This window comes from Apus apus, chromosome 16, assembly GCF_020740795.1.
Source record: "Apus apus isolate bApuApu2 chromosome 16, bApuApu2.pri.cur, whole genome shotgun sequence".
NCBI classification, from domain to species: Eukaryota; Metazoa; Chordata; class Aves; order Apodiformes; family Apodidae; genus Apus; species Apus apus.
This window is the reverse complement of record NC_067297.1, coordinates 12021557-12046904: the sequence shown is the minus strand read 5'-3', so window position 1 is coordinate 12046904 and position 25348 is coordinate 12021557. Positions and strand designations below refer to the sequence as shown.

The 25348-nt window shown below is 38.2% G+C and overlaps 1 protein-coding gene across 4 annotated transcripts in view; it reads left to right on the top strand.

The window, feature by feature from the left end:
* Positions 1–25348, top strand: part of IFT81 (intraflagellar transport 81) — a 38521-nt gene that overhangs the window by 5313 nt on the left and 7860 nt on the right. For all 4 annotated transcript variants that reach the window (XM_051634224.1, XM_051634223.1, XM_051634225.1 and 1 more), the window contains exons 5-12: positions 807–872; positions 1191–1301; positions 2540–2624; positions 10193–10356; positions 12205–12300; positions 14377–14523; positions 22744–22893; positions 24335–24463. In XM_051634224.1, coding sequence (XP_051490184.1) covers positions 807–872; positions 1191–1301; positions 2540–2624; positions 10193–10356; positions 12205–12300; positions 14377–14523; positions 22744–22893; positions 24335–24463 — 948 coding nt within the window. The remainder of the gene's footprint in view (positions 1–806; positions 873–1190; positions 1302–2539; positions 2625–10192; positions 10357–12204; positions 12301–14376; positions 14524–22743; positions 22894–24334; positions 24464–25348) is intronic.

Genomic DNA, 25348 nt, shown 5'->3' with positions numbered 1-25348 from the left:
AATGGTTTTCAAATATTAGAACTCCCTTTCCTCCAAACTGATACCAAGCCTTTTACTCTCCTGGTCCAGGGTAATCATTTCAGAGGGTGCTGAATGAATGAAGAGCTTATGTCAACCAAAAAGATGATCCTCTGTGGCTGAGGTGTTAAGCAGAGACATTTGCCCTGTTTCAGCAAAATATTTAAGTGTGGGTCTGGCTCTTCAGGAAAGACATATGGACAAATTAAGCAAATGTTGAGATAGGGCCTAAATTTGGAGAATTTATTTCTCTTTCTCTCATCAATCTGTGGAGTCCTGCTGTTGTAAGATAGGATTAAAGGAGAATAATGATCAGATGCATGCTTTAGCACTAGAAAATGTTTATTTTCAACACAATTTTAATACAAAAAGTGACAGCAAACATCACCTGAGGGCAACTTCATGCAAAACTGTCTGCCAGGAACTGAGTAATGATGGTAACATTAAGAGCATTTGTTTGACTGCATCAGCTGTTGAATTCATGTTAGTTTTTGCTTGGTTGTTTCTGTTTGTTTTTAGTTTAGAGAAAATCACCTGCTTTGATTTGTAATGTGCATACTAATAGTCAAGGATGCAGATGAAGGAATTTTAGCCTAAAGAGAGTGGGAGCTGTGGGGGAAGTAAGAGAGAAGAGAGATTGAAATCCTGGATGTTCTGATCATAGATCAATAAAATTATAACCACATCAGTGTAGTCAGAGAAGAACCCTGATTTTCTTATTAATTTGAGCAGAATTTAGTCTGGTCCATACTAAATTAAGATTTCTTTATTTTTCTTCTGCTTTTTAGGACATCAGTGCAATGGAAGAGGAGAAAGATCAACTCATCAAAAGAACAGAGCGTCTCAAGAAGCGGGTAATGAGAGAAGTAACACTATTCCATTTCAGTGTCATAAGCCTTGGCTTGCAACTCTGATTTTGGAATGCAAACAAGGATTAAGATAAACACACAGCATGTCTAGGAAGGAATCAAATAACTAATTGACCTACAGGGAATCTCCCCAGGCGTTTGTCCAGAGCTTTTAAGAATCTTGAGTCCAGTACTTTGCTGTCATTTCTGAGTAGTAGCATGTATGGAAAGGAAGTGCTAAGTGGGCTTGTAAGACATACGATCTCTTTAATGCATTTCTCAACTATCTGACAGTAACATGCACTATTTATCCACTTGCTGTAGGTGGAGACAGTACAAAATCATCAACAAATGCTTGAAATAGCAAGACAACTTCGCCTAGAAAGAGAGAGAGAAGAATCTTTGGCTCAACAGAAACAAGAACAAAAAAATCAGGTACTGACATAAAAGCGTATCTATTAAAATAACTAGCTATTGACCTTTTTTTTGCAAATCATATGTTAAAAAAGCTACATCAAGAACAGCAGTACAGTTTCTTCCAACATCAGAAAATTAAATCCCATTTAAAATTGAAATATTTATGTACATTTTAAGGGAAGAGGCCTGACCCTGCAAGTCAAGATCGCCTCATTCAAAGTACTTGGCTGCCTCAGCTACAAATGACATCATTTAGCAGGCCCAGGAAATGTTCCATGACTTACTGGTGTAGCACCTAGAGAGAATTCTTTGTATTTATGGTAGTGAACAAATGCTTCCTTAGTTTGATCTGTATCTCTGTGCACCTGCACTACAATTTGAGGTGCTCAGTAGCACAGCAAATATCTCAGCTTTTCAATAGGTGGGGGGAATAGCTATTCAGGAGTAACCTTGGGATTTTAGTCCCCAAGTGTGACAAAGATGATGTTCTAGGAAGCACTGTAAGCTGTTGACATGTGGATATAAGGGTGAGTTTTATTCCTGAGCTGTGTTGTCAAAACAAGATACCTTCATAAAATCCAGTGCCATATTGTTGTATCATCTCACCAAATTCAGTAATACGAACTTCAACACTCGTAAAAGGTGAAAACCCCCCAGATGTCTAGTGTTACAGTCTGTATCAGGGTGTGTAAACAATGTGAATCAGCAGACTTTCAAGGTGTTGGGTCTTTGCTCAAACCTGAGTGAGCTCAAAAGTAAGACAAATGTAGAATCCAGCCAATTCCAGCTCTTAGTACACATCTCTATGTCAACTGGCTGTTGGTTGGCAACAAGCTTTCCAGTGTGCTCTCAAGTTGGACAGTGGGTTGCTGTGACAACTCAGCTGCATTGAAGAACTGCAGTATCAGGGTAGTTACCTGCTGCAATCCTGATTCTTGCTGTCTCTTTTTTGTGTGTGTTGTAAGGTCCAAGCCAATCATGTTTTTGTTTGAAAATTGTTTAATGAATTTCTGCCATAGAGAACAAGTCACTTGGGAGAACAAGATTACTTTCCTTGATTAACACTAGAGAATATCAAGTAAACCCAGCCCAATTGTCAAAAATTTGTTCTGGTACTTTGTGAAACTGACAATCACCAGATGCTTAGAGCTGCCATTTTTTATCTTTGGGATTCTTTTTGATACTCCTTTGTTTTAGTTGTTTGAATATGCATTTCAAAGGAAGGAGTTTCTGAGTGTCCAATTCTCTCTCAAAAGTTGTTCCATGCAGAGCAGAGACTGCAAAGAGCACGGTTCCAGCTGAAAGAAATGCATCATGCAGTAGTGGATTCAAAACCTGAAAGTAAGTAGTTATCTATAAAGGCTGGGGGTTTACGCCTCTCTGTTGGAAAGATCAAAACTGGATGGCAGTGCCAAAAAGCATATAGGAACTTAAGAGTCTAACAAAAGCACTAACTTGTGTTGTAAAGGTATGTGCTGGAGACCCTGAGCCTGAATGTGTCTTGCTGCAAAAACCCAGGGAGACAATCACAAGGGAAGATGATACCAGTTGTATTTTTGAGGTCCACTTTAAAAAAAATCATGACATACCTAAGACTAAACCTAACATCCTACAAGGAAAAAAACCAGTTGGAACTACAAAGGGTTGAAAAAAGCAGAAACCTTTTAGGAAAGATCGACTTCTGATGTTGTAAGGCTTCATGTCTTTTGGGTTTTGTAATTGGTGAAATGCTGCTGCTTAAACATTTTCTCAATGAATGTACAAATACATTGAATACTATGTTTTATTCAGGGTAGACTTGTTTTTCTAGTTACCTTTTTGTTTCAAAATCTTATAAGGCCTGCCTCTTATTATAGTGCAGTTTTGTGTTGTAGTTTTGTATGGTACCAAAAATAAAATTACTCCCTAGTTAAGCTTTTTTTAAGATTATGGATTATATATAAACACACAGAGTTATATGTGATTATAAGCATATATACTAGATATGTTTACATATTTAATAATATATTTATATATTGATATATTTTATATTTGGATATATTTGTTTCCATATGAAAATACTTTGTTCTCAATATACAATTCTAGGTGATGGAGTTGTGTTGTTGTATTCCAGTAATAGCAGCAAGATTGCTTCTCCTCATTTTCAGTGGTAGCTCAGTCTGCAAATAACCTCAGCAAAATAAATTGCACTACTTGTGGAAAAAGTTAATCCTCCATGATCATTTATAAAAAAAGCAGCAAGTGGGAAGGAGTTGCAGTTACTAGATAAATGCAAAGCTAACTGTTTCCAAAGGCTGCAAGATGACAGCCTTTGGATTTCTGATGATTTAATCACTTTGAAGAAAGTGTAACAAGGACTAACCTGGCAATTTGACAACAAACCTGGGAGTCAGTTGAGGGTTGAGTGTTTCACATGTAGGTGATCTTTGGCAAATCACTGAACCCTGTCCCAGTTGGTGGTTTGTCCATGGTTACCGGTAACAGCTCCCAGGATGGCAGAGGCTGTGTGTGCTGTTCCTGCAGACAGTGGCCTTGATTTACAGGGAGATAATTTACTGCATGGGAAGTAGTGTGAGGGGTTGTGAGACTGTCCTTTTCACAGGGCTTTTCCAGTTTCATTGAGTTGCTGTGGTAAAAAAATGTCACAGATTTGATTTTACGTATAAACCGCTTCCCAAACTACAGAATCTGACTATTTATTGATTTAGACTTACCAAAGTCAGTCACTGTCCTGTTCTTTCAAGTAGATTTAATATTCCAGTGGCATCACAGACCAGCTTTGTCTGCTGTTTTGAGTTAGAGAAATTTTTTCAGTCACCACCATGTTGCATTGTTATTACTTCATAATTTTACTTAAATTTTTTTATGATCCTCATCAGCCACTGAACCACCAGTGGAACTAAAAGGGCATCTGAATTCTCCTCTTTACTTAGAGGAACCTGCAGTGGATTTTATAACTGTTCCATTTTTGCAGTAGCTATCAGACAGTTTATACAGCAAAGCTGTGTCAACATTTCTATTTGAGTTCCTGGGTTTTTTTTAAGGCCAATGGAAACTTGATGGGTTCAGTTCACAGAAGCAAAGGCAACACAATAAAGGCAGTAAGTATGTCATTTAATCATGGAGATGAAAATAAAGTTAACATATTTCATTTCCTTATCTTGAGTCCTGCTTGCAGGAAAAAAGAAGTGTTTAGATGTTCTGAAGAGAAACTTGGGAGTCATTACTTAAGAAAACTTGTGCTGAAATTTCACCCAAACAAAGAGTTCAGGCCTGAGCTTTGTAATTGCTTACCCTCACAGTAGTTACAAAGACACTGCCTGGAGTAGCAATTGCAGAATGCCAACTGTGTTTTAAATAATTGAAATTAGGTGACCACAGGGCACTGAGTAGGATTCCATTTATTTTAAAAGCTTTGTTGGTCTACAGTTAGTACAATTTATTTTATTTAAAAAATTCCCTTTGGCGCAGTGTGGTACCTTAGCTGCCTACTCCTGTCAGGGTAACTTGTGTGCTGACAGTTCCAGGGCTGGTTGGTAGGTGTGTTTTTTTACTGGAGATTAGATTCTTTCCTTTAAAATAATATTCTTCCATTTTTAATACTTCACATGTTTTTGCTTCCAAAGCAAGACAAAATTATAGAAATTGTTGTTAATGAATAGAAACTTTTTGGTTTGTCTTATGGCTGCATGCTGCTTTGATTACTTAATTTAGGATGAAGTACTTAAAGAAATGTAAAGGAACACTTTAAGGAATGTAATTAGCATGTATTCATGGATATCATTAACATACAATTAGCATTTATTATATTAGCACAGCAAGGTTGCAACCTTTTTGCTTTGAATACCTCTTCTGGCACAAACACAAATTGTTAATGCCAAGAAGTGAACTGAATTACCAAAATTCTTGATCTCTGTCCATTTTACAGAACATTATTGTTCACTTTATTGGCAGAAATACGAAGAAGTGGGTGACTAGCTTGAAAATACTGATTAAAAGAATGTGTTAACATGATTGTTGTTGTTCAACAGTGAAGTCTGTAATTTATGTACTTCATTAAGGTAATATGTAGTAATAGAGCACTGAGGACATCAAAGGTAGCAGTTGTACAAATTCTATTTTATGTCATTCTGAAAACTTGCTGGAAAATAGAAATTTAGGATGCTATTATTTTAATATTCCAATTGAATGAATACATTACATTTCTTCTTTTCCATGGAACTATTTTTAAGTTTAAATTATCTCCACGAACACTGCAGTGTTAAAGTTATAGATGTGTTTGGTAAAGGAGAATGGCTTAGGTGGAGCTTTATTTCCATCTTTATATGATTTTATTTATTATAAAGTCACTGTCAGTAGTTGCAAAGTCAGGGGTAAAGCACTACTAAGCTAACTTTATATTTTTGAGAACACAAGTCTGGTTGGTAAGATTAACAGTATTGCTATGGTTGATTTCTTAAGACCATTGACTCTTAACTTGAACCCCATTTTGAAGAATAAGCAAGGCAATAAAAAATCAACATGACCTCTGTTGAAGGGATTAAAAGGAGTTAACAGAAAGTTTTAGAAAGGAAATTAATCATGAGCAAATGGGTATGTTTCTAATCAGGACACGCAGAAATCAGTGTCTGGCTCTTTGTTTTGTATTCACACCAGATACCTGGAAGAAAACAGCAAATGATCACTGGTGAAATTATCAGGTGAAATAAAAATTGAGGAAATTACTGAGTAATGAGGAGAGCAGACTGTTGTTTTGAACTGATCTTAATCACTTAGGAAGCCAAGCCCATGCCAACATTATATCTAAGGAACAGCCAAATGCCAAAGCATTCTTCTAGGAGTAACATATATGCAATATAGTTATAACATGTGGCACTTTCCTAAGAAATGACTCTGAGAAGGACTTGTGGGTCCTGGGGTACAAATGGTAGAATTGGAGCTTCCAAGAAAGCTCACTGAAAAGACAAAAAAGGAATCAGCAAAAGAAAAACTGACTTTATCCTGGCTCAAACCAGGACACAATGTCAGACATCTGATGCTATCCATGCCTTTATTTATGGAAGGAAATGGAATGGGAGAGTTATGTTACCTCTTTTTAAAAAGCTCTGATAGGTCCATCGCTGCAGCACTGTGTCCAGGGACCAGTCTTGAAGAAAAATGTTGAAAGGTTAGAGAGGTTTCAGAGAGCATCAATAATGATTGTACACATGGGAAGCATAACTTACAACAGCAAATTCAGGAAGCTTTTTAGTTTTTCAAGGAGATGATTTGGTGATGATGCTGATGAAGGCGTGATTTGGTCCTAATCTGTCAGTGTTTGCATGTTTAATAGAAGGAAATTGGAAGTGCTGTCACTGGAGCTGTGGAGGGAATCATTTCAGTACTCTCTTATTGAGGGTGGTTGTGGAAAAGGAGGGGAAAGTTTTGATGTCATTAAATGCCATGTGGAAGCCTGTTCTAGACCTGCCTCTGTCACCACAAAGACCTTCCTATGTGATATTAAACAGTGTTGGCAGTCACTCTATAAAATGAGTGCTTATTTCTTTATTTTCCTTTTTAAAAAATCAGTTATTGTTGCAAATAGTTTTGGTATGGGATGCACAGCTGGTAGCCTGTAGAGGGAAAAGGAGGAAGACTCTGAGCACAAGGTGAACCAACTTTTAGATCCATTAGCAGAATTATGCAGAGAAACTTGCCTCTTTTCTACATGACTGAGCAGGCACTAAGAAACTCTCTCCCATCCATCTCTTTGTAATAATAATAATATAAAAAAAAGAAAAAGAAAACATGAGGAGTTGCTCTTAATAGCTCTCCACATGTAAATACATGGTTGGCAAAACCTTGCTAAAATAACCTTAGGGCACAGAGCCAGACTTTCTGTGCAGCTTACGTGTGTAGATTTTGTAACCATAAGTCAATGTTAAAATATTAAAAACAGAAACTATATGTGTAATGGAAAGGTTTAAAGTATGCTTGCTTTTCTTTCCTCTGGCCTGGGAATTTGAAAAAAGAATGGTTTTCACTGAAAAAAAAAATACTCAAACATGAGCTGCCTGATGTTTTTTAAGGTTCTGTTAAGCAGCAGAAATAGCCCTTATGTAGTTACTTCTCCATGTGTTGAATTGTAGAGGAGGAAAAATATAGCTAAAGTATTTAGGAAAGAAAGTAGGGATGTTGACATCATGTCTTTCCCCATCAAGATGTCAGGTTTTAACTCGCTTCATTGCTTGTTGCAGCGTCAAGAGTAACCATGATGCAGAAGCAGTCAGTGTTGGAAAGAAGTTGGTGCTAGCTCTGAGGTTATCTGAAAAATCTAGATCATAAATCTAGATCAAAGTTATACCCTGTGAAATCAATAGGTCCCCACTCTTATGAAAGCAGTTGTTCAGGCGTGGCTGTTTCCTGAGATTAGTGTCATCTCTGCAACAAATTGTTCAGGCATGTAGGTTCTTACAAGGAAACTGAAATAGTCCAAGGAATAAGGTACAGACTATACATGCAGATGTGGTTTTTTTTTTGCTATTAAGAGGAAAACAAGAAATTAGTTTGATGAAAAAAAAAAGTTTAATATCAGAATAATTTAATTGCTTTCACTTTGATTTCCACACCAAAGATCTTGGTTATAAATATTAAACTGGGAGTTGTGTTCCAAGCCAGTTCTGAGGTGGTAATTCAGCTCACAGGCTCTGTGGGAAGCTTTGCTGCATTTGCAGGGGAGGTAGATTTCTAGTGAGACATTAAAATGTGGTCCCACCTGGCCATCTCTGTCGTGGGCTGAGGCAGACTGAAATCGAGTTCTCCTGGAAGAAAGAAGTGGGAATTCTCTCTCAGGAAGTCCAAGAGTGTCTCTCAGGGTGTAGCTGCAGTGCCAAGGATGTAAAGGCTGTTGCAGATGCAGAGCAACAGTCTGAGGCCAGTACTGGTGCTGTTTGTTTTGCACAAGATCAGTGACCCTCCTTTGAGGCGAGAAGATGATGTGGTAGTGTTGCTTTTCAGAAACACAGAAATCAACAAACCAAACTGCTGGAAAAGAGGAATTCCCACTCATTTTTAGTTTGTGTTGACTTGACCTTGTTAGAAGCATTGCTTTCCCTAGGGTCTGTTCTCCATCTAGTTCTTGAGAAAGCCTGATGGTGGCTTGTTTCCTCTCTGGCAGCTAAACCAAGTAGCTTTCCTTTCAGCCTGAGTTGGGAGCAGAGGCTGAGGAGGATCTATCAGTACAGTGTTTCTGGAGGTGAAGAGCAGCAGGGTAAGAGGGGCTCCTTTTCCCAGGCTTGTGTTGCACTTTGTTCTGAGCCTCTCCTTTCATCCCTCAGTGACACAGTCAGCAGGCTTTTCAGCCTGAGAAGCCAAACCTCTGCTTTCCCCTTCATCCTTTCCCATCTCCATTTCAGCAACATCACCTGGACTATTGTATCACTGTGCTCAAGCCTTTCTCTGCCTGTGAAGCATATGGAAGAGACAAAGATTGTGAATTTCTTGTTTTTCTTGGCATTTCATATTCAAACCACCCCTCAAAAAAACCCCAAAGAACTCTAGCAAGCAGTTTTTAAAAGTACCCAGAATACTTCCCTTTTGGTTGTCTAGATAGTGAAAAATATTCTGAAATAACTATTCCTACCCTCATCTGACATGTAACTTCCAAATCTTAGTCCTTGGCACAGGTGTCTTGGAGGAGTAATTGCACTAAACTGCCTGTTGTCAGCAGAAGATTGTGCAATGTCACTTAAATAGATGCTTTATTTTATTCTGCTGCATTTTTCTAGCTGTATGTTGTTCTTATCTGACTGTACCTGTGTTTATTTATAAATTATCTGTTAAGGAGGTTAAATTACTCTATCTAGCAAGAGACAAGTAATCACAAGCATGGTGATGTGCAGTGTGTATCAGGCTGGGTAGAGTAAAACTTACAAGTGTGATTGCTTTTCTCAACAGAATTTTGATGTTGCTCAGCAATCCCTTCCTGTTTTCTCTATTTTATTATTATTTTCAGCAGTTTTAGTCTATGTACTGTCCTGAGATTAAAGACTTGTTCTAACAAGGAAAAACAGTATGCTATTTACAGGTAGGCAATTTATAAGTGTTCCAGCAATGTGGAAGACCCTTACAGTAGGCACACATTCAATTCTGCCTTGAAAGGCCTTTTTTGATGCCAGATTGAAATAAAGTTTTATTTTAAGTGAGAGTTTCCAAGGATGTAACAAATCTATACATGAGCTAGGCCAAAATAAGATCTTGGTACAGATAAAGGATTCACAGGGAGATAATTTCTGTCTGTAGATAAAGTAACTCACATGAAACAATGACTTCAGCAATCTGTGGGTAGGACCAACTTCAGGATCCTTGTTCCACTGCTCCTGCCAGGGAAGTTGCAAGGGACAGAAGCTTCAAAAAACCTCTGAGCAAGTCAGCATAGCTGTGACATGCTTTGCTGCCCCTTATCTTGGGTGCACATAAGCACCCAAGGTTGAGCTCTTAACTTGTAAAGTTTCAGAAGAACATAATTCACCACTGAAAAATTAATACTTAATCCAGTATCTTGATGTGTGTAAGACACACGTAAGGTGAATGGCTTCCTGTAGCAATGCTGCTTGTTGAGTTTTGCATTTGATTCAGCTGGAGTTACATGCCAGAAGGGTTTTACTTGTTTATTGATGAACAGATTCTGTCAAGTAGTTCATAGTTATATGTTAGAGATACAGATGGATAATCATACTTATTACATTGTCTAACATGCAGATAAAAAAATCTAAATCAAGTAACTACCTGATTCCTTGAGCATTGAAGAGAAGATTCAAATGCTCTGCTGTTCTTGTAATCTGCTGCTAAGTAGTTTGATGTGTTGGTAAAATCAAACCTATCTGCTCCATTGCTTTTATAGACACTCACTGATTTAATTTGTCTTTAAGGTCTAATGAAGAAACTGGAAGAAGAGATAAATTTCAATTCATACTTGGTTAGTGAAAAGATGCCTAGAGAGATTGAAAGTAAGAAGAATTCAATATATTTCTTACAAAAGGTTGCTGCAGAGCCAGCTATGAGCCAATCTGATCTTGATGTACTTGAAATCAAGGTAAGTTGACCAAGGTCACACTTAACTTGTGTTCTGTAGCATAGTCTAAGGTTCTTGTACACTGGAGTTTTCTTACCCCTACTTTATATCTTTGAGAAAAATGTTCCAATTCCCAAAGGAATATCCCCACTAAATGCAAACTCTCAGAGTTTGCATTTTTTGTTTCCAAAAAACCCACAACAAACCACAAAACAAACAAAACCAAAAAAACCCAAACAAACCAAACCCACCCCAAACCCAACCCTATCTTTAAATTCTATTTAGAAAATTGTGTCAGCAGTTTGCAATGGTAGCAACATAAAGAAATGTCCACAGGTTTTCTGGATCAGGCAAGTATGAGCATTCAAGTATCATCAAGAAAACCTTCTATTTTTAAGGTTGATACTACTTTTTAGAAAAGTACACTCTGTGACAGCCCACTGCCCTTTTGGATCTCAGTTGTTACACTTCTATTAAACTCCAGACTAGGTCTGAAATATTAAACTGTCTCTGTGATTCAGCCTCTGCCTTTCCAGTTTATTTCTTCTAATCAAAACAATACTTGTGGTTGCAGTTATTTCTTTTAGGCATAGTTGAAGCCCTGTTTTGTGCCTTCACTTTCCAAGAGTTTTTGGGTTTTGGCAATATTTTAGAAACCTTCAAGTCTGGTGTTGTTTTTTTTTTTTTTTTTTCCCTCCTCTCTATGAGGTAACCTTTTACTTTGTATTTTGGAAGTGTCTTCATCTTAATAAAAACATGTCACATATTTGGCTCTTCTCACAGCATGGCCTTAGACAGCATCTTCTTTTTTAAGTCAGCCTTTGGTTATCTCAGTGTCTTAAAAAGGAGCTGAACTGCACTAAGCATGCTACTGTCCTGCATTTCATAATATATAAAGCAGGAATTTATTCACAGAAGGGAATTCTTTTGCTGTCTTCAGAGATCTCCCTGGAGCCTTCTCCAGGCTGAACAGCCCCAACTCCCTCAGCTCTGTCTTCATAGCAGAGCTGCTCCAGGCCTCCCATCATCTCTGTGGCCCTTCTCTGGACTTGCTCCAAGAGCTCCACGTCTTTCCTGTGTTGAGGGCTCCAGAATTGGACACAATTGTTAGAGTAATGCCTGTGTTACTGTCTCTGCATTACATTTTTACTTGATTTCAGGACATATTTACACTGCTTGTTTATCAGCACTCATCTTGTTAGCAGAGAATGAAATTTGCTAGGGCTGTGGTTTCCATGGATGATGAGAGCCCCAGTGTAGTGTTAAGTCAGGGCTGGAGGAGCTGCAGGCACTGCACTGGGGTGGGTGCTCCTGGGGCTTCAGGTGCAGCAGGCTCCAAAGCTTCAGCCAGAATGGGGATCAGTTTGAGACTCTGGGCAAATAAGTGCATTTTGTGGCAGTAGGAAGAAGGTGCCACAGACTGGAATGTGATGGTGTGACTCTTCAAAGTACTGATGAAATTTGATATAACTTAGTCTTCATTTACTCCCCTTTAAACTTCTGATAAATAATGGAGCAAAAAGGTGTTTAACTACTATTGAGAAAGCTACATCTTTCACATAGTGTGGGACATCAGCTTTTTTCCTGTCTCTACCAGTTCATAGGCATTTTCTTTCCACATACACCAATTCACTTCATTTTCAGGGCCAACATCATGCTGCTGCCTTATCAAAAAGGCACAGAACTGGAAATCCAAAACCACAGCCTCTTCCTGGCCAGTGCTTCATGACTCACTGAGTGGTTTGGGCTTGTTTCTCTGTTTGCAGAATGGAACTAGCTGGGTTGTAGATCTGGTTTGCAAAGCATTTAGTTCTTGGAGAAGGCAAGGAAATAAAGCTCGATTTCTTTAGTTTTTCTACTGTCTTGCAGATAAATGAAGTAAATGCAGAAATTAATCAGCTTATTGAAAAAAGAATGATGAAGTATGAGCCAACTGATAATAAATTCTTCATGTATCGCCAACAGGTAAGAAGGAACATAACATTATTTTAACCTGAAGCAGTAGAGCAATTTCAGTCACTGATGGTTTTTTCATACTGATTTTTTTTGTTCTTTAATTGATTTAGCATAAATCAGCAGGAATACATAGTAACAGAGGACATAAACTAAAATAAAGAGCTGTTGAACATTTGTCTGTTGAGGGCTGAGTCAGACAACTGCCGTCAGTCCTGTCAGTGAGTCTGTATCCACTGCTGTCCTTTGGCTGTTAGGGGCTGCCCTTCAGCTGCATCACAGCAATTCTGGGAGGATCATTTTGAAGAGCTATTCTGGTTAAAGCTCCAGCTGTGGACAGATCCTCAAATGCAGCATGTGGGCTGACTGCTGCAGGCAGACCTGGATGCAAGGTTGGCTTTCATTTACATCTCTTGCTTGTCTTTGACCACAAGCTCTTTTTCCTGTTACATCTATTAGGAAGGTATTCTTTGATTTTTGTTCATTCTGAGGCTATAAAATACCCTTTCTATAAAATAGCCTGTCTGGTCTAGTCTTGGTGCATTCACAAGTTATAAAAGAGATTTATGAACTCTGAGATTTTCAGGGCTCACACAGAAATGTGAGTGATTTCTTCTCCAGGTAACCTGTAGCACTGCTGATTTTATTGAAGATTTTCATGATGATGCTTATGGTGAAAGTTTAAAAAATTAAAAAGGCTTCAGTAAAATGTGTCAGTGGGAGGAAAAAAAATTGTGCTAAAATGCATAATACCATTCAATCACATACGCAATATCAAATGCACCATTTTGGTTTGAAGTGATGCTCTTCTTCCCCAAAGAAGAGTTTGCTGCATAATGTGCTCACACCAAAGCCCAACTGGCTTGTGATATAATTGTGTTCAGTGGAGGAACCACCCCAGGAGCTGAGATTGCTGCTGGGAGTTGAAGGCATATCACAGAATCTTTCTGGTTGGGAAGGACCTTTAAGATCATCAAGTCTAACCATTAACCTAATTAACCGTCTAATCTGGTGGTTTCATTCTGCTAGAGAGTGGCTTCAGTTTCAGGAATTAATCCTATATGTTGTACCACAATGTGTCACTGCAGATACCTCCTGAAGCAAAAAGCTGAAATTCTACCCCAGCAGAATACTGTTAGTTATATTTTAGAAATCTGGTCCTTTTAACCTAGTGTGAGAGAGCTGCTGTGGATGTTGCTTCATTTTTTCCTGAGTTTTCCCTTTCACATGAAGAAACCAACCATGTCTCCAAATTCATGTGCATGCATCTAAATTAATGTGTAGTGTTATTTAAAAATATTTTTAAGCAGTAGATCTTAGCAAGATGAAATGCTTAAATTTTTTTCCTGAACTCATGGATACTTCTGTTCCCAAATCTGCTAGCTTCTGGTCAAATGTTTTATACTATTAAATATTCTACCTTGTATGAAGTATTCTTTTTGAAATGCTTTACCTTCTAGACTTAAAAAAAAGAGGGAAGATAATAATCTGCAAGTACACTATTTCTGTACTGTATTGCTTTATTCATCATCTTCTAGCTATTTGCCAAGATTTAGTGGCTTGGTTCTGCTGTTAGTATAACATATTTCTGTAGGTTGGAGTAGGTTGGAGTTATAAAAATCTGTATTATGACATTTGTGAAATCTTGGATAACTTTCCAGTGAAGCCCTGTTGGTGTCTCTTACGTATGCACAAAAAGGGACTAAGTGGAAGAAATGGAGCAGCTCAAATGCCTTTTTCTTCCATGAAAATGAAAACCTGAGGTGAAGAAATGTAAATCTAAAATGTATCAATAGAAATGTGGGATAAAAGGGCTATGTTTGGAATCTTGGCTGCATTGAAGCAAGTTGGGAGTCTGCAACCAGCTGCAGGGAGGTTGTGGTTTAACCCGCTGTGAATAATGAGTAATCAATCCCTTTCTCCTCACACTGAGATGTGCTCACATTTCCTAATGTAAATCAGTTTCTGCCAGTTAAAGTGTGGTTTCCGTGGTGCAGTGCCTGAACTGGAATGGATTGCATTTTACTAATGATTAAACAGGGCAGTTTTTACTTGACTTTTCCCTGTGCATGTTCAATGATCGTGCAGGCGTCGATCGTTTCCCGGAAAAAGGAAGCCAAGGCAGAAGAACTGCAGGCTGCTAAGGAAGAGATGTCCAGCACTGAAAGGGAGATGCTGGAGAAGACCAACCAGGCCCGTGAGCTAGGAGGCTCTGAAGTTCTGAAAGGGGATGAGGTAGGCAATAGAACAGTGGATATAAGGAAGAGGAAATTTGTAAGAGACAAATCCATTTCTGTTAACTCACCATTTCCTTTTAACTTCCCATTACAGTAGCTGCTTCTGCAGAATCTTTTGCATTTTTGTAGTGTGTTGTCAAACTACACGGCCTCAACGTTGCAGCAGATTGGCCTCTGTATTTTTATAATACACAATTTTTGGCACTGAATTCCAAAATGAACATATTTGAAGACTTTTTTTTTAATCTGCAGATAGTACAGTGCTGTTTAGTGCTTTCAAATACTTTCCAATATTTCTCAGTGTTTGACTTGTAGCTATTTTCAAATAGTTATTTTAAATTACTCACATTGTACCTAATAGGTGTATGAGGACTAATGTTGGGATGTCTTTACATTCTAGACTCCAAGTCAAAATCATGTCATTGTCATCACAAAGGTATGATAATTATAAAAGTCAGCAAGAGTAATGGAGGGATTAGGAGTTAAGTGATAAATCATGTTGATTAATCTTATTCTTTGATTTTAAAGTCTGTGTTACTATCTGTTCTCTATAAAGCATAATAGCAGCATTAGTCAGAAATGCAGTTAGTCCTATTGCATTTACTACCCACAACGCTTTTTACTTAAAAACCCCTAATTTTCCTGACCCTCCTGAACTGATCTGTAATTCAGACCTAGACCAGCCCAACCAGCATAGCTTGGGGAAAGTTATGTTTGAAGCTGTACTTATCAAAGCAGCTTCTTTCAAAGTTTGCAAAGAATAAGGCTGCTGCAGCTGGGTAGTAGTTTGTCAGCAAAATTAATTGACCTTTCTTAAGACAATAGTTTTTCTCCATTTGGAAGAAGCCTGCTGAGTGTACTTACAGGCAGCCTCGCTAAGGCAAAGAGTATTTTAGCTGCATCATTCTCTAACTTAATATATCTTCTCATTACTTCATGAATTGCCATCATTTGCACTGCCAGCATTTATCAAAATTGACACTGCTTTCTTTGCCTGTTTCTATGCTTTTTTTTACATAGTGTTCCATACAAGGAACACCCTTTGTAGAAGGAGCTCCCTTCCTGATCCCATGGGACATGCCTGCTCCATAGAAATTGTTTTTTGTTGAAGGACTTTTAAAGAGTGAATTAGGTATGGAAACGTGCATGTGTTCACTTGTGCATAAAGGCTTCCTGTGGAATATGGGATCCCTGCATATTTCACCTGTGCCTTCTTGCCTTCTCCCCCTTCTTTAAATCAAGATGAAAACCACAGGTGGAAGCCAGGGCACAGAGACTCTGAAGAATTAAATTGATTTCTCTTACCATGACATTCCATAGGTGTTCCATAGGTAGCAGTAAGACCCCTGCATTAGATTCCTCCACTACAAGATTTTCAACCCCAGTGGGTACATTGCTAGATTCTTTGACAACTTTTTAAGTAAAAATAAAACCAGAAAGCTGACAATCTGTGTTTCATGACATGTGATGGGATAGAAGTGTTTAATTAATTGACAAGAATGCATTACCAAGACAGCAACATATGTTTTACATTATCTGTAAATGTGCTGTAAGGTAAAAAATAATTCACGTCATGCCTATGCATGAGGGGGACAACATACTCTGATCCATAGTAACTCAAGGAAAGCCAGGCAGGAGGGAAACATGGTTACAGAACCTCACAAGAGGTCTGATGATGAAAAATTCAAGTTAATTGCCCTACACAAGGAAGAGGCTCAAGACAGAAAGAAGCCAAGACCTGTTTTGGACATAACCTGCATTCATTTTGTTCAAATATATTCTGCTTTTGACTTTTAAAATCTTTTCAAGTCTTCATTTTGAGGGGTGAAGAACAAATGACTGAGCACTTTGGTCAAAACCATCAGGATAAAATAAGCAGTGTTTATCTTTTCATAAGCAGCATTTCCTGCTTTGTACAGAACTTTCTGCACACTGGCCCAAGGAAACCAGGATTATACAAACCATGTCCTGTTCATGTCCATTACTTCATTAGGTACGTGGGAGTGGGAATCACAGGCACCAGTGTGAAGCAACAAAAGGGTGCTTCCTATGGCTGAAAACTAGGAAAGGATTTGAATTGGTGATGATTTTGATAGCTTCTTTTCCGAAGGTGGCGGTTTCCTCATCTGGAGAATGGAGTACCTTGGTACTGTCATCCTAGAATCATCATGGAATGGTTTTTGTTGGAAGGGGCCTGAAAGATCATCCAGTTCCAACCCCCTGCGCCAGCAGGGACACCTCTCACCAGACCAGGCTGCTCCAAGCCCCATCCAACCTGGCCTTGAAAGTACATTGCAAGCTCCTATTATAGAAACAGTCCAGGTTCAGAGGCTGGGCTGTGAGAAGACTGGAATGATGGATGAGACTAATGAGTTGGCAGGGAAGAGGTGATGAAGCAAAAGTGAAGTGAGGAGGTTCTCTCTCATCAGTAGAAGTCTCAGTTTATCACTCCCTGGACAACCTTCTGCTATACATTTGTTTCTGTTCTGCTTTTAAATTTGTGTTTTCTGGTTCAGTGCTCTGTTAGTCCAGCTTGGAGCCAATACCAAAGGAAATCTTGATTAATGTAGTGGTGAGTCACTGCTGCAATACATTATTCAGTGTGGACCTCAACCTTCACTGTGCACTCTGACAGCCCAGAGCTTCCTTAGCCCTTCTTGCTGCAGTCACGTTTTACATTTAGTTCCTCCGTTTCCAGAAAGGAAGGAAGAGGGTTTTTAACAAACAGCTTTGCTGTCTTAAGTTTAAAATAGGCTTTTAAGCCTGCCATGTTTAACCTGTCTAAATCCTACAGTTAAATCAAAGTATTATTTTTCTCCAATACCCAGTATTTCTTCTCTTTGTCTCACTTTGCTGTATCCTCTTAATTTGTGGCCTTCACAAGACTTGGCAGTAGAAGACTGAGCACCTTCCTAGCTTGTGCTCCCATACCAGGATCTGGATCTCCAGTTGAGGTCTTCTTAGCACTTCATTCACCAAAAGGTCAATCCTGGCTTATGTTTTTAGGTGCTAGTGTTTTGCTTTCTAATCATAACAAGGAATGTTACAGCATTCCAATTGGTTCCAGAGGTTGTAGAGATAGAACTTAGAGGAAACAGCAGGGAATAACCAATTCATTTACATCAAACACAAAAAAGTAGGAATACATTGTCTGCTTCGGGGATTATGAAATCTTTTTAAGTACTTCAAACAAAGTACAATGAGCATGGGGTGAAGTTGGCAGGCTCCTGGCTGCAGCTGTCAGATCCTGAAAATTAGGGAATCAAATGTTGACACTTAGAAGGCTAGATGGTTCAATTACAAGTGATCCCAGGTAAAGCTGTGATATTTTGAGCACTTTACACAATGCTTTGTACTTTTCAGAGTTCAGCCTAGGGCCTTGAGAGCCTAGACTTTCCCCAGGCATCAGAACAGTATCCTGGCTGTGCGTGGCTGCTGTACTGGAAAGGGACATGTCTTTGAGAGTGTGGCCTGGGAAGCCCTTGCAGTTTAGTAATAGATATGCAAGGTATTAATTTACATCAGGAGTTTAATTTATTTAATGCAAGTGCTCACTCGTGCCCACCTGACCCCTGGTTAAACAATGTTAAAAATGTTTGCTTGCGGAGAAACCAGTTTTGGACCATGGATCTTGTCAGTTTCCTCTAAATCTGAAACCACCAGAGACAGTTCTCCAGGTCCAAACTAGGTGGATGGCTTTTTAAGAGAGGAGCCAGACAGGAGCTCACAATTCCCAAGGTTAAATGATTTGAGCCAGGACTTAGGATATAGAATAGTATCAATTATCTTACCAGTTTGCTATCTTTCTCACAACTTTTTCACTAATGTTCTAGATACAGTTTTATTCCTGTCTGTCAAAGGCTCCTTCCACATGAAAATAGGAGAGTAGCTGTTAGTCAAGCTGTGAGAACAGAAGTAGCAGATCTGTAGGATTCCTGCAGAAGCCAGAAGCTTTTTGCTGGAATAAGTTAACCATCATGTAAGCCAAGTGTGCGCAGTCACTCAGAACTGACCCCTGCTCTTTCAGCACCCACTGGCAGGAATAAATCATCTATTTATTGATCTGGGCATTTTCAGTGATCACTGAAAAAGGCTTTCCATTATAAATATTCTGAGTGTTCCAAACTGGTAGTAGTGGTTACTTTAATACTCCTCTCCTGACCAGAAGCAAGCACTCCTCAAGGAGATATCCTACTTAATGCTAATGAAGAATTTTCCTGATTGCTCTGTCCAAGGAGCTCCTTTAATTTTAACAGATTGAGGTAATACTGCCCATATCTTTTAGAAGATGGTCCTTCTATGTATGTGTTATTAACTCTACCCAGCAGTGGCTGTGCTAGCTTAAATTTAGAGCCTCTTAGGAAAAAAATACTGAAAATCTGTCATAAGGAAATTTTCCTAACTGCATTTTAATACTTTGGACAGTCTGTATCTTGTTAATTGATATAGTTAGAAAATTAAATCATCTGTTCCTCAGTTCTTCACAAGAACAGAGATAGCTAAGATATTCTTCAATTATTGTGCTTATGCAAGTCATTTTATTAACAAAACTTTAGTTAGAACCTTGTCTAGATTATGCATTTCAGAAGTAATTTTTTTAACAATCAATACTTTATTTTCTGTAGTACTTTTGTATGAAGAATATTTTTATTACTAAAACACAATCATATTGATACAGTAATCCAGAAAATACTGTTTTTAAAGATTTGACTCAAAAGTGAGGGATTAGTCTGGGATTTGTTCATTTCTGAAAACACACTGATCCATTTTCTCCTTTAATGATAATCTTGGAATAAGAACCTTGTGAGAACCTCACATGGGGCAAATGTTAGTTTTAAGGAGCTGAAATGATGGGCTTATAGTGAAAGCATAGCACTAAGCATTAGAGGAGCTGGGCTTTGATCCCAGTTCAAGGCACTGAAGCATGTGGGCAACATGCTTATGTTCTTTCCTGGAGTGGGATAACCTGCCAGGCTCCCTCTGCTCCTGGAGGAGCCATTTTAATAGCCAGGATTAGATTTTTGTCCTGTTTGGAATTGTTGTAACATTTAATTACTTCACAGAAGTGTGGTAGAACTTCATCTGGTGACTATAATCTCTTTCAGATTACTGGAGAAGTTGGAGAAGCATCAAGTTCTGGCATTGCTGGGTTCTTTCAATAAAAATGGCACAGAATACAGGAGATCTGCTCAGATCCCTGCATGCTGCAGGACACAATATGGGAGATCAAAGTCCTGTTTTCATTCACTCTATTTCACAATCTAGATTCCATGCTTGTTATGTTACAGTCATCCATAAAAATAGGCAAGTGAAAAAGCAGGATCTTTCTTTACATTCATTTGGATAGTTCTTATCTCTCAGGGAGCTCTGGCTCAGCTTGCAAACATGGGTCTCCAGGCTTGTTAACTTCAACTGCTAACTTGGTGCCAGCATTTGGTTCTTGTCCAGTCATTTAATCTTTGAAGCTTAAATAACTGTTTTTGTTAAGTTGTTTGAGAAAGAGAAGCTTAGTGGTGGACACAGCCTTGAATGGTGCATCCCTGTGGGCACTGAAGGAGCTATGGGAATGCTGTAGCTTGAGCCTGCTGAGTTTTTAGGCAGGGAGCAGCTGACTTGGTCTATGGGAAAATGTTGCTGCTGAAAACTGGATTGGTTAACTGTCTAGCCATGTGACTTTAAAATGCTAGTATTTTGTGAACTATTGAAGTGATTTAAAGACCTTTAACTGCAGGAAAGACAATGTTTTGTAGCATTTTAAGGGCTTGATTTTTTTTCATCTACATATAGATGGGAGCATGAGATGTGTAAAGCTGCAGAAGCAATGCTTACCCAAAGGAAAGCACTGGCATTTTACAAGAAGCTTATTTATAATTTTTGGAAACCTACAGAGTGATTCTCAACTTTTGGGCTGAAGAAACCTAATTTCTGCTATAAGATCCCTACAAGCTGCTGGTTTAAGTGGAGTTGAATCTAGTGACTCCAGCTCTGAATTTGGCCCTGGCTCTCAGGAAGGCTTCAGTTAGTGAGACTTTGAGGGGCTCATCTCTGCTGCATTTGTAGTAGATGAAGTCTTAAAAAAACTCTGCCAAACTATTGATGGATTTTCTATGGATATTATCTCTTTGCTACCATTTTTTATATCTTGTTTTACCTTGTTTGCTGCAATAAAAGCTGTGTGAAAGGTTTTAAAAAGGCAGACATTGCAATAACAGACATCCATCTCCTCAAATGAATACATTTCAGTCATCAACATGAGCAACTTGTAGTTTGTTTTGGATTAAATTTTCATTATATAGTCCTAACTTAACTAGTCATAGAGCATTGGTGGAATCAGTTCTTTAATCAGCAAGATCCTTTGACTTCCATTGTAAAATACTTTATGCATTGAATATTGAATATGCAAATACTTTACCTCCCACTTGAGCTATTTTCAAGACCTTAAAAGCAGCTCTAGAAGTGAAGAGCATAATAGGTTTCTTTTCATCCTGGGATAAACTGACAGAAAATTGTTCAGATTTGATAGCTGGATGTGGTCACAAGTTTAATCCTTTACACCATTCTTTACTATATTCTACTGGGCAAATGAAAACTCTCAGGATCTGCTCAACCAAGTTGTCCGATTGTGCTTCACTTAAAATTTCCTCAGTTAGTTGGTGAGGTTGTACTCCTATAGTCTCTTGAAAATCACAGACAACTCAGTATTGTCTAAGCATTTAAAAAAAAAGCATTTTGTATTAACTACAGGTACTTGAATTTGCTATGAAAAAGACTTAGTTCTGGTGATCCTGTATTAATCATGCCAATAATCCAACAGAGAGTCTGAGGTATCAGCAGTGTCTGGGCTGTGCAGTGCTGTGGCTTAGGTGACCTTGTCTCTCCTTGTCCTAGGTACTACACACAATGTGAAATGGGCTTCCAAAGCCATACAGAGTCCAATTTGCATAGAGCACATTGAGTAATTTGTGGGTTTGTTCTTTCACCAAAAACGTTTATAGCTTTTGGCTTTAAAAATAGTTCTGAAGCATAGCAAGAGAGAAGCAGCTTTGGCCTAGATATTGCACAGGATGGCAGATGAACAGGGTTGATTTCATTTTGGGCATTTTGCCCAGGACACTTTTTATAGAACATACAGCTACTCTGGGGGTTCTTAGGCTGTGGTCACATTGGGGTTTTGGATTTGCTTTTTAGAAGGGAGAGGCATAATTTTGCAATAAGAAAAATGAATGTAAATTTTAACATGTAAATTCTTCTCTGTTTGAGTTTTCAGCTTGTGTCTGTTACAGAGGGACTCCAGTTTTCTCCTTGGGGGGCCTGTTTTATACTTTATCTGCACATGCTGAACCCCTCCTCATCAAGGAACATTCCAAAGCCTGTTCTTACATAATTTACTCTAATAAATTATATTTGCTTCTTAACTCTGGATCTGAATGCCTTTTTGAGCTGTGACTGGCATTTGCCTCATTGCTCTCCCCTAAAATTTAATGGTAAGAGCTAGACCATGTTTGACAGGTGGAAAACATTAAGGCAGAGAAAAATACCTAATCTGATTGATCTGCAAGGATGTGTATTAGTTTACTTAGCCTTTAGTATAAAAGTATAAATTCTCCATTACTTTAGACTTTGTGTGAAACAGGTATTTCATTTATCAGCCTCTATGCAAGGACTCTGCTTTTCTTTTCCTGCTTTTAAAAACTGCCAGTGGTATCACTTAGGTCTGCAAGAATCAAGGAAAAAGAACAACAAATTATGAAGCATTTAAAAAATAAAAAAGGCAGTCTTTTCCCATGCCCTCTTCCAATTCTTCTGCACTTTCTTATGTTTCTTGGTCTGCAGAGCTTCTAGGGCTACAGACTGCTGGTGCTCTAAGGGCAAATGACTATTCCATTGACTCTTTTATTATCTGTGATTCTCACAACATTTTTCAAGGGGTAATTACTTTTCCAACTGTCAAATGGCAGCGAGCAGAACCAAAATGATCTCACTGTTACAAACGAGGGAGCTGGGACAAAAAGCAAGAAAGCTGGTTTTCTTGATCTCAGTGAACACATGCAGATCTGAAAATAAGTAGACCCTGGGAATCCTGAATTCCAGTCCTGTTTCAAACACTTCATCCTCAATATCCTTCAGTAGGGTAGATACACTTTATATAGCAACAGTCTGTGATAAGGCCCGTTTTTTTGCTTAAGCTAAATGGTAGTTCTGTTCTCTCTCATGCCAGCTAAAACACTATGTGAACAAGCTCCGAAGCAAGAACACCTTTTATAAGAAGAAGCGACAGGAAATAGCAGAAATTACAGCTGAGTGTGGTGTCCTCCAGAGAACAGAAGAACTGCTCCAACAGCGCCACGAGGCTCTCCAGCAGCAGTTGGTGAGACCAGCCTTTGCTGCTCCCACAGTCTATCACCCTTCCTTCCCTGCTAACACCTATAGAATTAGATTTTTCTCATTCTCTTCTAAAGTAAATCATCCTCAGCTTCCTGTTCTCATTAGTACAAGAGTCGTTAGGGTATAAAATTTGTTTTTGTCTGTTGACTGTGCTCATCTGATGTACTTTATGTTCAGCAACTGTTTCTTAAAGGCAGTCATGCCTCCTCTGCAATTTTTTTAGACTGAGGGGCTTGACCCTGCTTTTTAAAGTCAATGGTAAATCTTCACTAGCTCCAGCAGGGAGGGATTCTTAAATTAGTTTTTGGTATCCACATATGTAGTGAAGGCTTTGAAAATGATCAACAGCAAGTAGGATTCAAGTTACTGCTGCAAAATAGGTAGGATTAGTATTTAAAAGAAGAGCAGGCAGGAAGGAAACATTCTAACCCCAGAATATTTAAAAGAAATGCATTTCACAGGCAGGGAAGAATTTAAAACTGGATAAATGCTTTTTCTAGCCAGAGCAGCAGGAGCAGGGTTTCTGCTCTACAGAACTGTAAGCATTCAGGGATATGTGTGCATCCCAAATGCAGAGAGTTTCCCTTTTTAGTTCACAAAAATCTCCTGCTGTGGTATTTTCTTCTAATAACAGTCTTTTTGTTATCAGAATATTTTAGTTTTATTTATATCTGTTCCATGAGATGTATATATGTTGCATTTTTAAACATTAAAGTATTTGCCTTATTTAAGGAAATGGGAAGTGTGAAAATATGGGATAGACTTTGGACAGATACATAAATGCAGTGGGTGATGTGCTATTTCAACAGGGCATTCATTGTTCAATCAGGGTAATGGACCTGGAGCTCAGAGATACGTGGCACTTTTAAGGAAGAATGTTTTGCTTTTTGTCAAATTGGGGATGCATAAATCAACTCGCAGATTTCAGAGTTCAGAAAACACCCTCCTTACCTGGCAAGCATTGCTAAAGACTGTTGCAGCAATATAAAATTAAATGTAGAGTTTAGGAAATGTAATACTAGAATTTGGCACGATGGAATTCATGTTACTACGATGAACAAAATACTTCTTTGGTTTTGGATGATGTTTGTTTACAAATAATTAGCTACATTTTCAGATTTAGCATCTGCATTTTACACAGAGCTTCTTCAGAGCCTGACCTAAAGCTCATTTCACTTTGTAGAAACTTCCTGTTAATGTCATTGGACACTGCATGACCAAATAGTGTATTTACAGAAAGTTATTATCCTACAGGCACTAGATAAAAAAAGTTAATTGATCTGGCAGCTGAATTGATTAATCACTTTTAAAATAAATTGCTGACAGTACTTAACTTTCCCACTTGCTTACAATATTTTGGCTCAATGAAAGAATTTGCTGTTACTTGATTAATGGACTCAGATCTGGCATTTATTTTTTTGCAGCAAGCTATTGAAGACAAGAAGGGAATTTCTGGATATAGTTACACCCAGGAGGAGCTGGAAAGGGTTTCTGCAGTGAAGAGTGAAACTGACGAGATGAAAGGCCGGACACTAGAGAACATGTCTGACATGGTGATTTTTGTCTTCCATTATTGTATTCCCTCAGTTTGAATATCTGGTTCCTCAGCATATAAAACCAAGTTTAATAATTTTGGGGGGTGATTAAAAAAAAAATTTTCATCTATGTTTATATATTTGTTTTCAAGCAGTACACATCCACAGAGGTCGTACTGAAAGAGTTTACTAAAATGTTCTTTTACTGTATGAAGAAGAAATCTGGAATTATAGGAAAAAAAAAAATCCTACAGAGAAATCTTACTTTCCCCCTATTCAGAAACCTTAGGAATACTGAGTCTTGTCATCTTTGGTTTTTCACTCTTGTGATTTCAGAAGTGGTTCTTGCAGATTATTCAGAAGAGGTTGATGGTTTGAAACTTTGACAGAATCTTTTTCTAAAGTGTTTTTAAATCACTTGAGTTAAAAAATTACTTAATATGCCTAAAGAGCCAAATATCTTGTCTTTTTCTCTGTAGCCTAATTTTCAATTGCCCTTAGGTCTGTCGTGTTTGAATTTAACTTCCCACATAGGAATCGAAGCAAGACAGAACTCACATTTCTAATTTGAAAATGCTATAAAAGAGCAAAAAGCAAAATAGCATTCTTTGAAATCACTAGGGCACTTCTAAAATGAAGTGGTAGAATTAAAACAGAATGTCTCTCAAGTAGAAAGCTGGGTGGAATTTGATATTTCAGTATAAATATTTTAAAGTTACTTTGTTTTAGTAGTTTCCAACTATTTAAACTGTGCAGTGGGATTTGTTTGTTTGTTCTCTTAAGGATTTCTTCTTTTCTCTTAGTCCAACTGTATCCTTCATTTTCCCCTGCTCCTTAAGCTTTTCAGGTGTCTGGCATGTGGGCTGCCTTCTGGAATTCTCTCATGTTCTCAGTTGAAGTGAT